The 17873-nt window shown below is 37.5% G+C and overlaps 1 protein-coding gene across 2 annotated transcripts in view; it reads left to right on the top strand.

Annotated features, from left to right (window-relative positions):
* Positions 1 to 17873, top strand: part of GPR26 (G protein-coupled receptor 26) — a 101695-nt gene that overhangs the window by 12803 nt on the left and 71019 nt on the right. Inside the window, exon 3 of one of the 2 annotated variants that reach the window (XM_074959204.1) lies at positions 7844 to 16088. The exons of the other annotated variant lie outside the window; for it this stretch is intronic. Coding sequence (XP_074815305.1) covers positions 7844 to 8075 — 232 coding nt within the window. The 3' untranslated portion in view covers positions 8076 to 16088. Of the gene's footprint in view, positions 1 to 7843; positions 16089 to 17873 lie in introns of those variants that run through there. 2 annotated transcript variants of the gene reach the window in all.

Raw genomic sequence — 17873 nt, 5'->3', positions numbered from 1 at the left:
AAGTTAATCACTCAGGCCCTCTTTCAGCAATCTGTTCCTATTTCAGCAAATCACTTAACCACATGCTTCAATTACATATGTGCTTACCTGCTATGCTGTGTAGGGATGGAGCATGTGGGTTAATGCTTTGCTGAATTGAGGCCACAAAACTGTAAATCATGAGGCGTGATGATTAATCTGGGTTTAGAATAAGGTGATCTCAAAGTAACTTTTTGGTTTAGCCAGGTAAAAGCTTATCTAACTGGGGTTAAAAACCAGTACTTTCAGTGATTCAGACAAGTACTGGAGGCACCTGTTTGTTTTTAGCTCTGAAGTAGAAACATGTGATTAAATCCTTATTAAGGATAAGCCCCTTTAATTTATAACAAACCTTGTTAGCTCCAGTCACTGACATGTACCCATACTCCTTGTTTCTGAAGGACTTTGGTCCGTATTTTTAGAGTTACTAATGTAATAATATGATAGCTGTACCTTTCTAATTTATATGCTAATATACTTTGATTTGCAGTAATGCTGCTAGTTCATGCTTCCGTTCCTTATATCTTTATATTTAGATATCTAGCTATACATCCTCTATCTCTTTCCTCTCTGAACCCAGTTATACTTTTTGGCCATCAACATCCCGTGGCAATGAGTTCCACAGTTTAACTTGCCATTGTGTGGAAAAAGTACTTCCCCCTTGTTTGTATTAAACCTGATGCCTATTAAAAGAAAAATTAGTGAGAAAACATTCTCACACATCCCTTTATTTTCTGTATGTAGCTTTTAAATAGGAAAACAAAAATATTTTTATTTCAATGTTTTTGGCACCTATTGCAGACTCTAGGCCCTTCATATTATTACATAATATTCAACATTTACTCATGTGAGTAAATTCTGTGTCCATAATCAGGCCCCAAATTAATGAATTATCCCACAATATCAGCAAAAACTAGCCCTAACAAATGAATCCTCAAATTTTAAACAAAAAAGGTAAGAATTCGCTTATGTCATCATGAAACATTTGACAAACAAACAATGCCACATTTTTCAAACCTGCTTGTCTGATCTTTGCACACAAAATCCTGTTTGTACAAATGAGTAGTTGGGTACAGAATTCCCATGAGGGGTTCCCACTTGCTAGTTTGTGCATATAAATACGTGATTTTTATAACCAATTTTGAAAAAAACAGCCTTCTAGTCTCAGTTAAAAGCCTTAGTTGATGTGAAGTGGAGATATGACAATGGCTAGAGAAAATGGCTTCTGGGGCTCACAGGTCAGGTTATAGGAATTCACATGTCACTCTGATTCCTTGCAGAACATGGCAGGTCATGATACATGCACACAGTGAAGAAGCAAGACTGACTATTAATAAGACTGCTCACAATCACTAAGAAGCAGTCATTTTCATACTTTTGGAGGTTATCCAGTGCAGTGGCTATTAAAACAGCACTTTATCAAAAGGAGGTCATCATGCTAACAGAAAAGGAGGACTTGTGGCACCTTAGAAACTAACCAATTTATTTGAGCATAAGGTTTCCTGAGTTACAGCTCACTTCATCCTATGAAGTGAGCTGTAACTTACGAAAGCTTATGCTCAAATAAATTGGTTAGTCTCTAAGGTGCCACAAGTCCTCCTTTTCTTTTTGCGAATACAGACTAACACGGCTGATACTCTGAAACCTATCATGTTAACAGACTCCCATTTTACCAAACAATAAGGTGAAGAGCTGTGTGCCCAGAGCTGCTTTACAACAATTAACACAGAAATCAACATGTAGCACCAAAACTCTCTGATAAAGCCTTGAAAATAAAGATCTCAGCAGTACAATATATATAATGAGAAACTATTCAGGTCAAATTCTGATGTCAATGGGCGTTGTGTGCAAATATCTGAGGGCAGAAATTGGCCCTTAGTACTTCGATGTATACTAAAACAATAAGAATTCAGGCTAAATGGAGGTAATACACTAGAGAAAGTCTTAACCAAATTTCTGAAAAATGAATGGATTTGTTCTGATATGATCATCTAAGACCCAGAAAATGTCTGTTTTGTCTCACTGTTTAATGATAAAATGTTTGAGACTATCTGTTCTATACTGTGTTTTTCCTATAACTGTTCTCAAATTATAGCACTGAAAAACAAGTATGTTGGAACTACATCACTGTCTAAGCTTCTTTAGTGTGTTTGCAGTAAAAGCTTTCACTACAACAAATGTTTAGACACAGAGGCATGCACTGACTTGACTTTAATACAAAGGGGTTTCATTAGAGTGCCTAAGAGATTAATGTCTTAATTCTCAAACTAAACAAACATTCTCTCCTGTTTACTGGATGTGAAGTTAAAAGGTTTATTATCTACATGACATCCTTTCTAATAATTATAAAATTCTAAAATATTAACAAAATATTACAAGAAATACAGTTTTACAGCTTTGAAGCATTAAGGCACTTGGAATTATGTAGATGATGCTGTGGAATTTAATTTACAGATGGCACTACAATATTAATGCTACTTCACTGAAAATGTCACTTTGGGGCTCTAATGTGTCATGAAAATTGAAACTGGATGCATAGAATGTCCCTCATCAATAGGAAACAAAATCTTCCTTCAAAGATGATGACAAATACAATATGCCTTGAATATCCATCATGGAATTATCTGTGCATTGTCCAACATTCAGCATGGGGCTCTGTGTACATTTCTATGCCTGGGATTTTATTACATATGTTAAATCTGTAATAAAATCACAGGCATAGAAATATATATGTGTATAGTTGTCAAAAATAGTGTGCTATGTATTATGCAAATTGTAAGTTTCAAGGACACTTAAATATAATTTAATAAACTACTAAAAATTCTGTTGATAAAAGTGAGGGATTTCTAATAGGACTCAATCATTGAAGGAAAAAAAAACAGAGAATCTTGGATTGCTTCCTCCAGCTGTCTACTTGATGTGCATTTAGGGAAAATTGATTATAATTCATGGAATTGATTGACACAGGGTCAAACACAAAGTTCACATCTTGGTTATTGAAGGCATCCGCTGAATTTAATGAAGTTCCATCAAACTCTATCAGAATATGAAATGTCTTACCCAGTAAAGTGTTCTGTAGTTACCAGAGGTTGAATGATTCATTCTTCTCCTATATGATCTCTTGACTTCTGTCCACATTTTAGTGCACTTCCTCTGTCTGAGAAAGAAGTATACAGCCTGTTACCAAACAATTTTAGAATGGCTATATGAAGAAAAGATTAGAGAACCTGAACAGAATTTTGTTAATGGGAATCTTCAACATGAAGGGGTCCTGGTTATGTGTGATGGAAAGAAAACCCCATTTGAAACTTGACAGTTATGCAATAGCCAATATGCAATTATTTGAAAGGGAAACTAATCTACAGTACAGCACTTTTTGGTTTAAACTCAATAGCCAAACATTGTCTTCACTTGCTGTCTATGGACAATGATTCCATTTAATTTAATTTAATTTAAGTCTTAGTTCATATACATCTAAACATTCATGGTATTGGCAACAGGTGACAGTAACAGCTCACAGAGTGCAAGTAATTACACTGTGCAATGCGCAGACATTGAAGGCATGTTTGTCAACTGATTTTAAAATGAAAAATCCCCCTGTGGTTTATGAAAGGTTTATCATCATGATATTGACTGGGAAACTATGAGAGCAAAAGTGGTTCTCACAGCAAATAAAAAAATATGAAAACTGGCATGTTGGAGAGTACAGCTATCACAAATGTAAAGTTTGATTTTGGGAACATTTCACTTGAATTCAAGATGACCAGCTATGGTTACCTGAATTTCTATCATGGGGTCCACCTTTCTGCTGTGTCACTCCTTCATTCCCTTTCTTTCACTGTTCCTGCCACATCTAAGATCACACTAAGAAAGTTTACCATTTATATAAACAAACACCCCCCCATACAAAATACTATTTAAATGCTAGTGTAAAAGACATAGAACTATCTTCATTTACATCTACATTACAGTAATGTCTACAGGCCCCAACTGAGATCGTGGCTCCATTATACAGCCTCAAAATGACTTTGACAAATTGAAGAATTGGTCTGAAATCAACAAGATGAAATTCAATAAAGACAAATGCAAAGTACTGCACTTAGGAAAAAAAAGTCAAATACACAACTCCAAAATGGGAGATATCTGGCTAGATGCTAGCACTTCCAAAAAGGATCTAGCGGGTATAGTGGAAAGTAAATTGAATATGAGTCAACAATGTGATGCAGTTGCGAAAAAAGCTACTATTCTCGGATGTATTAGCAGGAATGTCACATGTAAGACATAGGAAGTAATTGCCCTGCTCTACTTGGCACTGGCAAGGCCTCAGGTGAAGAACTAGGTTCAATTCTGAGCACCACTCTTTTGTAAAGGTGTGGATAAATTAGAGCGAGTTCAGAGGAGAGCAACGGACATGAAAAAAGGTTTAGAAAACCTGACCTATGAGTAAAGGTTAAAAAACCTGGGCAAGTTTAGCACTGTGGAAAGAAGACTGAGAGGGGACCAGATAACAGTCTTCAAATACATTAAGGGCTGTTATAAAGAGGCCAATGGTCAGTTGTTCTCCATGTCCACTGGAGGTAGGAGAAGTAGTAATGGGCTTAATCTATAGCAAGGAAGGTTTAGGTTAGATATTAGAAAAATCTTTCTATAAGGGTCATTAAGCTCTGTTAGGTTTGCACTTAGGCTTCCTAGGGACATTGTGGAATCCCTGTCATTGGAGGTTTTAAAGAACAGGTTGAACGGTTGTCAGGGATAGTCTAGGTATGCTCGGTCCTGCCTAAGCACAGGGGTGACCTCTCGAAGTCCCTTCAAGCCCCACATTTCTATGATTCTGAAATAGGTGCTGTACAAACAAATAGGGCTTGTCGACACTTACAGCATTGCAATGGTGCCTCTGTCTTGCTTAGTGAAGACGCCTACCTGGACCTTCTCCCAACAGCATAGGTACTCCTCCTCCCTGAGAGGAGGTAGCTATGCCAATGGGAGAAGCTCTCCCATCAACACAGCACTGTCTACAGCAGGGATTAGGTCATTATAATTACATCGCTATGGGGTGTGGATTTTGTAGTGTAGACCAGGGCATAGTAAGAGACAGCTCCTGAGCCAAAGAGTTTACAGTGTAAGTAGACAGGACAAACAAAGGGTGGGAAGGGAAAGAGAAACACAGAGAGGTGACGTGACTTGCCCAAGGCTCGTTGCGGAGCCAATTAAGGAACCGAGGTCTCCTCAGTCCCAGTGCAGTGCTGTAAACTTTGGCCCATGCCGCTTCTCAATTCTCCTTCAAAAAGCATGATTCAGAGAGGAATTAAGCAAAAGATTAATAAATCAAGGGAGAAGACATACACATTTGTAAGATGATTGAGTCAGACAAAGCTACTTTTAATATTGCTTCATAAACTGCGCCTCAGTCACGCTCTCTGAAACGGTACTGACATTTTTTCCCCTGCAGGAACACTAGCAATAAACCCATTTGCTGTACATGTTCAGGGGCACCTGCTGCTGAAAACTTTCAGCAAAGATTTAATTTCCCAGTGCAAATCAGGGCATTTTATTCTCACATAGCAGGACATGCATCTTTTGAAACACTGTTCTGGAAAAATCAATTGTTTTTCAACAATTTTGGACACATATTGAGCAGAACTGCCCTTCAGTGCTTCTCAAAGACATTGCAAGAGAAAAGCTTGCACTATAGTCAATATTGTCTTTGTCACATTGCCTGAAATATCACAAAATGAAGTATCTGTATTTGAATCAGCACAAACTGAAGTAACTTAGCTGAGAAATTCTTTTTTCCTGCTGCTTTGAAAAATTTGCATTGCTATATTGCAAATGTGTATTTTTTTCCATTAAATGACTATTTAGTAATTCAGAACATCTCTCTAATATTAGCCTCCAGATGAACTCTAAGTGATGAATTTTCCTACATTGTCCCCTTTTCTTAGAGACAGATCAAATGTTGAATGAAGACAATTGGAATCTCTCCATTAGATTTAATAGAAATTGGATGGGTCATCGATTATTTTAGAGCCAGATAGATAACACTCATGATACTTGCTACCATCTAGGGTCATTAGCCAAGCTGCTCAGGAGTTGGTCCAGAAGAACAGGAAGAGGTATATGGTTCCTCTGTGACAACAGGAAGATTTCCAAAATGTCTAATATACAAAAGTTATCAAGAACATTACAGGAACTACCATCCTTCAGGATCTAGGATACATCTACCCTGCAAAAACAAACCCTGCAGCAGCAAGTTTCAGAGCCTGGGTCAACTGACTCAGGTTCATGAGGCTTGCACTACAGGGCTAAATTTAGCAGGGTAAACATTCCCACTCGGGCTGGAGCCTAGGTCCTGACACCCATCGAGCGGGGAGGGTCCCAGAGTCCGGGCTTCAACCTGAGCAGGAACCTATACACTGATATTTTTAGACCCATAGTTCAAGCCCCAGTTAGTTTAGCTGGGCTCAGACTCACTGCAGTAGTTCTTTGTGTTTGGGGGTGGGGGAGGTTGTTTTTGTTTTGCAAGTAGACGTATGGCTAGTATTCTACACATGCAATCCATTAGCCTGAGCAATGGCACTCCTCTCGGTGTTGGACTCGAGCACACTAAAAAAGGTTTTAGGACAATATTTAGAAAATTATTTTATACAATTTGGAAAAAGGTTCTTGTAATAGTTGAGATTAATTTGTTGTGCACAAGTGATTGTGTGATAATAGCATGATATTTAATAGGAAATTTTCAGTGAAGACTGTATTCATTTAATTAATTAATTTGTGACTAAGCAAAACCAATAATAAACATGAACCTGATGATACACCACTATTCAAAATAATTTCTGAAAAAAGTGAAGTGTAAATTCATGCTTTCCTTTACTAGACCAAGACCTTATAGGGATAAGCATCCCAGTAGAGATCAAAGAAAGCATTACACCTTCTCAGGATGGGCATACAGATAGGATATGGCCTAGCAAGTCAAAGAATAATTGTTGAATATCTGGTATGTATCGTAAGACTTGTGTGAGGTCCCTAAATGCTCAGTCTGAGACCCACGCTGAATGGGATCTGCTCTAAATCAACCTTCTTTGTTTTCTTTTCGCTTTGTTACCAGATGGGAGAGCTCATACAAGTAAAGTCATGTTCATATCAATATTTCCAAAAATCAAGCTTGAACAGTAAACATAGCCTTGCTCCAAGTGGATGCAACTGCATTGAAGCCAGTGGAATGCATTTACTTACAGCTGGCTGTATGTGGCCCAATATAGTGAACATATCTGCTCAGGTCAGATCCAGAGATGATTCCTCAGGATTGCAGACTACACTAAATGCAGGCTTATCTGAGAAAGGACTGAGTAAAACATGAGAATTTGGCCTCTGCATTTAGTTTAAAGATCTTGGGGAGGTGGGCTCATGCTGTTTTCCGTTCTTGATGCTATCATTCAGTAACTTCAAGATCCCAAGAAGGCAGCTGTATATGGCTTGTGTGCAGAATGTGGTTTTCACAATAAAGAACCACCACATAAAAACCAGTACAACTGGTACTTGGTCTGTGTGGGTTTGTTTTGTTGTGCACAGAACTGGTCATCCAGTTATAGTCCTCTGATAACCTGCACGCGAAGGTAGGCATGTAACTTCCATTTATAATAAAGGCAGCTGTATGTAGAACCAATGGACTATGTTGAAATTGTAGTCCCTTGCTCTGTTAAGAACTGAACAATACAAAGAAAATTCCCCTCCCTGATCCAACTGGTGTACCACTAGCAGTTTGCTCTGTTTCCATCTGTACTGTTATGTCTCTCTCTCAGTAACACTTTTCCCTGTTTCTTGGCAGACTGGTAGAATTATCATCTGTAGTCCCCATCAATTCTCACTGGGGAGTCATTTCCAAGTGCTTGGCTTACAGCAAAGCTGTTTCAGACCCTTTTGTGTACTCTTTATTACGACACCAGTACAAGAAGACATGGAAGGACATAATAAACAAGATTCTTAAAAGAAGCTCCATAAATTCCTCAGCCCTCACAAGCGAATCGCACAATCAGAGTATATTGCAAATGACTGAATGAGGAAGCTGGCACAGAATCTCCACGAAAGATGGAAGAATACAAGAGGGTTGTGGGGGAGTAACATGTAGCTATCATTAACTAGCAATGGTCATGAACGTTATTCACTGAAGCTCACAGTCTAGCTTGCACCTCATCAGCAGCCCATGTAACAACTTTCAGAGTGAAGCTGGCTGCTTCACATGTCCTTCTTTTGACATGAAGTGTTGTAATTGATACCTGAACCTGCCGGCTCTCCAAACACAAATATCCCATTGACTTCAATGCGGGGTGATGCATCCATAATGGGTCAAACCCTGTCCTTATCTGAGGGAGCCATAGAAGTGGCAGGAGCAAAATGCTGCAGGGTCCATTTTAAAGTGACTAAAAAGCTGCAGTGTGCATCGCTGGCTTGCACATGTTGCTGGCTCTATATGATGCTCCACCCGATCCCCCTTGCTAGAACTACAGAATGACGCTAACCTGGCTGCTTGAGTAGGTCCCTATTGAAAATCTTGTTAAAGCTTAATAGAAAATTATCTGTCTGTTTACCTATATACTTATATGGCCCCTTTGCTGTAGTATCTGAGGTCCTTTTTCTATATGCTTTTTTGAACTATCCTGTAGAACTGAATAGAGAATGATGTCTTCTATAGAGAGCTAGAGGATGGCTCAGTTAAGGCCATCTTTCCTTATTAAATCCTGTAGGTTCTCAGAGTAATTTCTATAGAACCTTCTTGGTTTCCTTCCCAAGAACGTCTAGAGGACTTTTCCAAAGGGTATACAGGGATAAGAGGTCAGGGTACTTATGTCCCTTTCCCCCAACTCCCTTTCCTACATGTCTGAACTGTATAGGGATAGGGAAGGATTTTACCCAATGACTGCAGGACTGGACTCATTTCCCAGAAAGTTTTTAGAGTGTCTAATTATTTTCTTCACTGAAACTTTATTAATCATGAAAAGCTTTAAATTGTTATGGTTTTGATGGTTAGTTGTTTTGGGGGAGAAGTAGGAGGTGGTTTGAAGTAGAGATAGGCCCAAAGCTGAAATGGATTTGGCCAAAAATCATGGATCCAAATTCTCCTAAATTTGCAGTCCAAACTCTGGATCAAGATTTGAACTTCCCACATTTCAGGGTATTAGATTTAGCCCCTTATAGAGCTGGATTCAATCTGCAGACTTCAGTCTGAACCCAGATTTGAAGCTAATCCCATTTCTCTTTTAGAGGTATGGTTTCTTCTCAGTCTTTTATTAAAGAACAGCTCTGTCATTAAAAATCACTGCATTTTCAATTCAGTCAGCTGTTAATGCAGATATACAAACTGGCAAAACATTCAGACAAAATTAAGACAATCCTGTGTACAATATTTCTATGGGGACTTCATTCTGTATGTTACATTTGGTTCAGTACTTAGCATAAGAATCTTAGAGTTCAGGGCAACACAATTCTGTTTTGTAAGTATTATTCAGTTGACTTTATCCTTTAATTATAACAGTCAGTAGATGACTTCATAATTAAGTGACACATACATATCTGACCCTGAAACCATCATCCAGTCTTTCATTCAGAATTATATTCATTGATCATTTTGAATCTTATCAGCTTATCAGCAATTGTCCTTTTGATTCAATGAAAATCAAGGTGGCATAAGATTATTTCTGTACATTCCAAATGTTTTGCCAGTTAACTGATGTGTAAAAAACAAAAACAAGAACAATAATCAATCAATCCTCATTTTTGTTACTGTAATTTTAAAGTAGCACATGATGTCCTCATTATGACACAAGATTAATTTTAAGTCAAGCACAGTTGGTTTCAAAAACCTAACATGGTATATATGTTTGTTAAATATATCAACAAGATTTTTATAAACTCACTCTTTGTGCCAGTAACCAAAGTGTTCTGATACTGAGATAATGCTTCTTGGTGGATTTTAGTCAATTTTTCTGATAAAGAGACAAAATTCTGCCTCAGATCTGCACACTTATCTCCAGAAAGTGATTTACAGTCCAGGAACTTAATACAAAGGCATAATTACATCACAACAAAAATTAATTGTCAAGCAATAGATTTGGATAGTGTTCGGTCTAAAGTAATCTGCTCCACAAAACCAGCTGAATGTTTTGGTGATGGTATGATTGCAGATTTGTGCCCAGAGTACACCTGGAATTGAATGAATATAGTGAGATACCTTCATTCATATGATTGACGTCTCTCTGAGATTGGCATCTTCCAATAATGGTTGAAGTCCTTGATGAGATTGAAATTGTTTTGCTCTGTTCATATTCTGCAGATAAATATGAAACTGAGGGCCATATTGAGCTGATGAGGCCCTCTGCACTGGAGGGCTCAAATTCATTATTGGAGTAAGGTAGGCAATGGTACTGCTCTCCCTTATATTTCTGCTATGTGAGGGGAACTTTATTCCTATCTATGGGCTCCATTAGCAGAGGCTCATAGGCTAAATAAAGGTATTGTCCCAGGTGGTATGGCCATGCACATTTACCAAGCAGCTTTGTCCACTTTTTGGAAACACTGGTCCCTTACAGCTGTCCCACCCAGACAAGGGAGGTTGTAGATGCTCTCTTCAACCTCCTGCACCTTGGGAGAATGTCTATTGTTGAGGCTTTAGCAAAAGCCTGATCCAAAGCCCATTGAAGTCAATGGGAATCTTTTCACTAATTCCAATTGGCCTTGGATCAGGCCCCAGGAATCCATGTGGGTATTTGCCTGCATAGAACCATGGTGAATTTAGCCATTGCTCTATGAAGATCTCTCTTCTATAGTGAAGTGTACATAAACAAACATTCACATACTTTAAAAATGAAATATTAAACAAGAGAGATTGATAGCTACACGGTAAATAAATATTCTCATGTTAACTATTAATAGTAGTCAAATCAATTGTATAACTACATAAAAAGTTAGGGAATTTAAATAAATTTCCTCTGATCCAACACCCCAAGTTTAGCCCCTTCCCCCCAAATTAAATTGTCTACCTCATCTTAATAATTTGATTTATCGGGCTTAACATGATTTTCTCAGGTGCAATAAGTAGAAACATCTTGTTCAATATTTGTTTCTTAAGGACATATTTTAATGGCCTGATTGTATTTCTGACAAGAGTTGGGGAGATTGACTAACAGCTGATAGTTTAAAAATTGTAAAGGGCATAATATAGATAATTGTATGTTCCATAGTGATCACCTTTGTTTAAGCAAATTGCAACTCGCTGTCTTAAGGCTTGTTCCTGTTGTCAGTCTGTGCATGGGACTGCTATTGAAGTCAATAGGAGGTTTGCATGCAGAACCACCATAGGACTGGTTAAATATTCAATACTGTCCCCATAGAGATTAACTTTTTAAAAAGAGCAATCATTCAAAAAGAGTGAGATGACTTCTGAGCCAACTTTTACTAGAACTATTAAGGTGGCTAGTAAAAGATGGAGAAGAATATAGACAGGTTTATTTCATTACAACTGTCACACTCAGTCCTTGGTTGATTCATGTGTCATCATAAGCAATAAATCTCTCCCCCTCTATGTTGTGTAGCAATTCATCTTTCTTTCATGGTGCCTTTCTTCTACAATTAACCTTATAAGAGAAGCAAATTTAATTTCCTCATAGTTGCATTTTTTTAAACTTGATACAGATATCTGACACATTACCATATTTCTAGCATAGGAGACAAGCTAGAGCTGTAAATGCTGGTGCTCAATAAACTGATTCAATATACAAAATAAAAGTAATATCTGAACATTTTGCCGATATTTTATAGGATGCTAGAAATATGATTCAGTGGCTCATTAAGTGCTAGATATTAAGCTGAATTCTTATAGGCAATGGGCAAAGTTTTCTAAAATATGTGCCTAAGTGATGAATGTACATGCAAGTTACTATGTGTCTATTATCACATATACTATATGAAACTTTCGCTCCAGTGAGTTAGAATAATGATGGCAAATGGAATGCACAATACTTTGTCTCTCACCATGAAGCGGAATTGCAGTCTTCCTGTCGGAAGCGCAACTGTGTATGTATGTTTTATGTACAGTTGTTATTTTAAACTTTGAATATTTTTTTTAAAGTGTGCATAAAATGTGCTCAGTAAACCTTGTATTGCATCTACAAAAGTTGCATAACTGCCTGTACAATATGCAGTTTGCTTTTTAAATTCACAATTCCATATTCTATATCCACTTTCCCCATGCATGTCCAATTACCGATCTTCCCATGTGCAACTCTGTGTTTTGCAGACAGAACTTGGGTGGCTATTCATGAAAATTTAGCCCAATATGCTTTTAAAGCATGAGCTTCTTTTATGTTCATTGTCCTTTGACGGACACTTATAGCATTTAAATAGGTGTATTTGGGTTAATAATGCGAAAAACAATAAGAGATTGAAACTGACCATTCCAGTGAATAAAAAGGCCAGATCTTCAGCTGGCATAATATCATCATATTTTTATTCATTTCCATAGTGCTATGCTGATTTATATCAGGTAAGGATCTGGCCCTATTTATGATTGGTTAGATATTATTTAACCCAACCATAAAATTTCTTGTGGACAGATTTTTAAAGGTGTTTAGGTGCTGAAAGACTCAGATAGACACCTAGTGGGATTTCCAGAAGTGTCTAGGCACCGAACTTCCATTCATAAGTATCTAGGTTCTTCTGAAAATCCCACTAGGTATCTATCTGCATCTTTAAGGTCTAAATACTTTAAAAAAATCTGGCCCTAGGTATGTAGGGTCTGTTTCTGGGCCCACTGAGTAAAATGAGAAAGGTTCCTCTAATTTCAGTGGTCCCGGATCAGACCTGTTATGAAGGCTGCAGTTCCCAACTTTTTTGGAACTAGATATTCAAAAAAGTTCTCTGAAAGTGATCCTTCCTGGCAGTGCTCCCAATATCTGCAGTAGGACAGTGTCACCTTGTCTCCCTATTGAAACCTGGAAGAGGTCATTCACAACCCACTCCTCAACCCCCAAAAGATTGTCTAATAGTAAATGTAGGAGATTCTGACCTGAATATCCATCTAGTGCGGAGTACATGGAGAGGACACTGGCTCTGTAAACAGTATTGATTCAGGTCCATAGAATATTTATATAAAGGGAGTTTGGGAGGACCCAAGTGGCCCATGTTTTCAGGTGAGTTCAAGTTTCCACCAAAACTATTCTCACAGGCCAAAGCAAGCCCTCTTTTGAGGATCAGAAACATTTTGGCCTTGTGAGAATCTCTTCTCCAGAGATTTTCAGACTAATTCTGTAAACCCAAGTGGCTTGGACAGTCTGATTAAACAGCCAAATGTTTATCTAAAACTTAACCTCCAAACTCTTGTTGTTCACCTCCCACTATTTTACTACTCAAGTTTTAAACATGACAAGCATCCAAGGTTTTGAATATCTAGTCCTATACAATTTCAACTTGCATAGTGCGTGTATTGAACACAACATCTTGGAGGTTGTTTGCTGCCCACTCAGCACTGGAATCATCAGTCAACATTAAATTCAGATAATCTAACAAAACTTTTTTAAAAAAGCCAGAGACTCCATCTAAGTCACCCTACCATCACTATTACTGAGCATGTAATACAATACAAAAGCTCAAGTAAGGCCCTGATTTTTCACATACTTATGCATGTATTTTAATAGGGACTAGCCATGTGCTTAAGTGTTTGTAGAATCAGGGCCTACATCTTTAGCAATCTCTCCAATACTCAGATCCATAGGAGTGAGCTAAGGATAAAGTGTTAGCCTTAATTCTTTTTTAAATTACTTTTTATGGTTTATGTCAGGCCACTGATGATATTTTTAGTCCTTGTGTGTGAACTTTTTATTAAAATCTACTGCTAAAAAAAGAAAGATGTCCCTCAAGGAGATGTATAAGAGTTCACGTGGTAGGAAGAGCTGTTAAGGTCTGTACAAAATGTCTACTACTGGCCTCCAAAGTCATTGCTGTGTATCATGTAAATATGTATTTAGGGTTTACTTTTTCTAAATGAGGCATATTGATTTAACAAACTGCTAATGGTTGTTATGGTTTATCATATATATCTATATTTATAATGAAGATGATTGGCTGGATAGACTAATTGCACTGTCAAGAATGTGTGTATTGAAAAGCAAATACATGGTTAGTAATATATCATGTGTACTATACCATGCATGTGCCGTAATTCTGTGTAGTAAAAATATGAAACTTTGTTTAAGAAGTGTTATCGCACATGGTTTCAATGTACCCAAAAGGCACAAGTCCACATAATTGACTAATGCTCTACAAAAGCTGTATTTGAAAAAAATTCTAATGTTGTAATTATTGTTAAATGCTGGAAAACTATCTTCCAGTTATTTGTATACCTAGAGCTTAAAAAATATCCAGTATTTATCCAGAATACTAGAAAACCACCAACCACTTCTTTGGTTTCAGCCCAGTCAGAATTCCTAGAGAAAAACTAAAATAGTGCTTTACAATGAAAATGCAAACCAACCCTAATAATAAGAATACTAACATAGGGCCTGATTCTGTTTACACTACAGATAGTCCCATTTACTTTAATTACTTTGCTCTTATGGATCCTGATCCAAAGCCCATTGAAGTCAATTAAAAGACTCCTGTTGCTTTCAATGGTCTTTGTATTAGGTTCTTATAGAGCTTTCTTATCTTCAGATCTCAAAGCCTTTTACAAAGTATTATTATCCTTGCTTTGCAGATGTGATAACTGAGGCCCAGAGATGTTAAACTATGAAAGGATCCAGAGCAATGGACGGTCACTTGTTACAAAACAAAATTAAGTGACTTGCCCAAGGTTACACAGCAGATCAGTGGCAGTGTCAAAAACAGAACCCAGGTATGCTAACTCCCAACCCCAAGCTCATCCCAGTAAACCTTCTAACCAGAAAGTGTGAAAATGGAGCTGCTATACTAAAGAGAATCAAGGGGGCTTCCCCAGAGGAGATATTTGAAAATTCAGTATCACAAATTGCCTTGGAAAAGAGAAATATATAACTAAAAGGTGCCTTGATTTATCTTTATTTAGATACAGGGCATTTTTCTAAATATCAGATTTTTTTCCATTATGTTTTTATTTTCTTAAGATCATTTTAGAAAACAAAATCTCATAGACTTGGCAGTCACTAGTGAATCACTTCTGAATTCTTACAGGAATGTAACATATTGCCAATGTTTCCAGACGCAGTTCAGTGAAAAACTTTTCCTCAGGATTAGATTTTTTGCCAAACAATCATCAACAATGATTATGGGACCGATCACACAAACCCTTACGTAAGTCCCAGTGGGACTACTTCGATGCATAAGATTCAGCCACTTGACTAAAGGTTTGAAGGACTGGGCCTTTAGGTTTCCATAAATATAAAAGATGATTATTTCCATGTCTACTGGTACCTAGCAAGTTTGATGTAAGTTAGTTCTGAAATACAGTTAACAGCTACTGTACCTGTAGAATATGTTGACTTCTTCAGCATTAAAATGTGCCATATCATTTAAATTTATATTTGGACTTCTTTAAACTCCTTTTTCTTCAATAATACTGTGTGTTTCTAGGGACTATTTATTCAGAAAAATAGCTAAATAAATAAAATATTTCTAAATTTCATTGAGGAAATGTACATCCCTATAAATGTCGAGCAACAAAACAGAACAAGACTGCTATGTACATAAGAACACCAATTTCCTAAGGCTAAATGATATACTCCTTTTTTTCATTTTGTCCTATTTATGTTTCAGATGTACTGAAACATTTGTGTAAAGACAGATTGATAGACATCCTAACTCTGTTACAATAGTACCTTGAATTAAGAAAAAAAAAAGATTAAAGACCAATGTAATTAACTTACTTACATATTTTTGAACAAGAGGCCTGTACTGCCTGTTCTGTTTACAATGACTTGTGCTTTGTGAATACATATCAAATGTTGTAATATATTTTTATTATCTAGAGTTAATTGTTAATACAGAAAAATATATATGGATATTGTTACTCTGTTATACAATGTGATTCTATTATTAAATGAACTTGTGCGAGCAATTTTTGATATAAAAGTTCACATTTAAAAAATCTGCCTCTTGCTTATTGGAAAGATGGACACTGTTTATTTTCATGTGATTGCAAGGATATAAAATGATCTCATTTTATTAACAGGTAGCTGGTGCTAAGTACACGGTGATAAGGATAGATTTCAGAGTAACAGCCGTGTTAGTCTGTATTCGCAAAAAGAAAAGGAGGACTTGTGGCACCTTAGAGACTAACCAATTTATTTGAGCATAAGCTTTTGTGAGCTACAGCTCACTTCATCGGATGCATAAGCTCACGAAAGCTTATGCTCAAATAAATTGGTTAGTCTCTAAGGTGTCACAAGTACTCCTTTTCTTTTTGGTGATAAGGATATACCTTTTCATCCATTATGAGCACCACAGGTGTACTAATTAGGAATCAAATCCTCAATCCTGCAGTGACTTCAGCTGGTTCCCACCATGTTACAGTTGAGGTACAGTTACCTGTACCTCAGTCTATCTTTGGCCACTTGCAAGTGACAGGCCTATACCTGAAATTGTCTCAGAGTGAAGTCCAGCAATAAACCCCACTCTTGACTGGATCACCAGGTTATAACATTTCCCATTTCCCCATCTGCATTACCTCCTGCAGCTCCAACTGGGTTTGGACCTATGATTCAGAATCCTCTCTGGGAACTAGGGCAGGCTGAAGAATTCAGTAAGAGAACAGTTTGTTCAAATCAGACTATAATTTATTTATGTACACATAGGAACATCACAAGCAGAGACAAAAGGATTAAAAATAACAAAAATCTAAATGCATATCATCTTACCATCCCTTGCCAGTTTAAAAAGATCCCATTTGACCCAGGAACCTCCTATACATTGGGGCTGGATGAAGCAGGCTGCAGTCTCTGCCTCTCTGAGGGACTTTTCCCCCAGTCAGTCTCCCCCTCAGGACACAGGCTGTCTTTTATCATGTCAAAGATCCTTTGCTTGGCAGTCTCCGCCCAAAGATCTCCTGAGATTTCAAGCAGGACTCCTGAACCTGACCAAACTGATTTACACATTTCTCCAGAGGGGCAGGAGAAAGTTTTCATTCCCAGAGTGGCCCATTGGAGCCACAAGGAACTGCGCTCTATCTACAGGCAATGTTTCATTACAATGTTACAGCCATTCCTTCAGGATAACTCTTAGCTACCTTTTAACCAGCAATATAATAACTGAAAGTCCACAGAGAAATAACATTCATAAAAATTAATACACATGCCTGTTATGTTCTTCAAACACCTATTCAGAGTTCTTGGCAGGATTGGGGCTTTTGGGCTAACCTCTACTCTGGTCCACACATCAGGTCTCTTGATGATGGTTCTGCTTTCCCTACAAGTGTGACATCACCATTGTGGGAGAGCAAAAGGACTTAAGAGAATTTAGCATCCCAGATGCCTGTTCTCTTCAGAGAGAGTCAGCAATTCTATGTCCTGTGTGGCCTTGGATCCTATTTTCCTCCTTTGTTTCAAAAAATTCACCAAATGAGTTTTTATTTTCCAGCTCCCCATCAGCGCTGGTTTTAGGGTAGTGCAACACATGTGATTGAATGAGCATTTTTCATTTTGTCAGACTCCACTTAAAGTAAAATCTGATGAGCTGTACAGAGTCCATACAAAGGAGACAATTCCCCTACCAACCAGCATACGCATGCATGGTGGAGATGACCTTCTAATGACAGTTTGGGAATAGAGAAACTGGGATGCAGAAAACAAATAAAAGTTTTCAACTAAGGGGATGAAGGAGAGTGATGATGTTGCCAT

Source organism: Natator depressus, chromosome 7 (genome assembly GCF_965152275.1).
Source record: "Natator depressus isolate rNatDep1 chromosome 7, rNatDep2.hap1, whole genome shotgun sequence".
Classification (NCBI taxonomy): Eukaryota; Metazoa; Chordata; order Testudines; family Cheloniidae; genus Natator; species Natator depressus.
The sequence above is the reverse complement of the archived record's forward strand: the minus strand, read 5'-3'. Positions and strand labels throughout refer to the sequence as shown.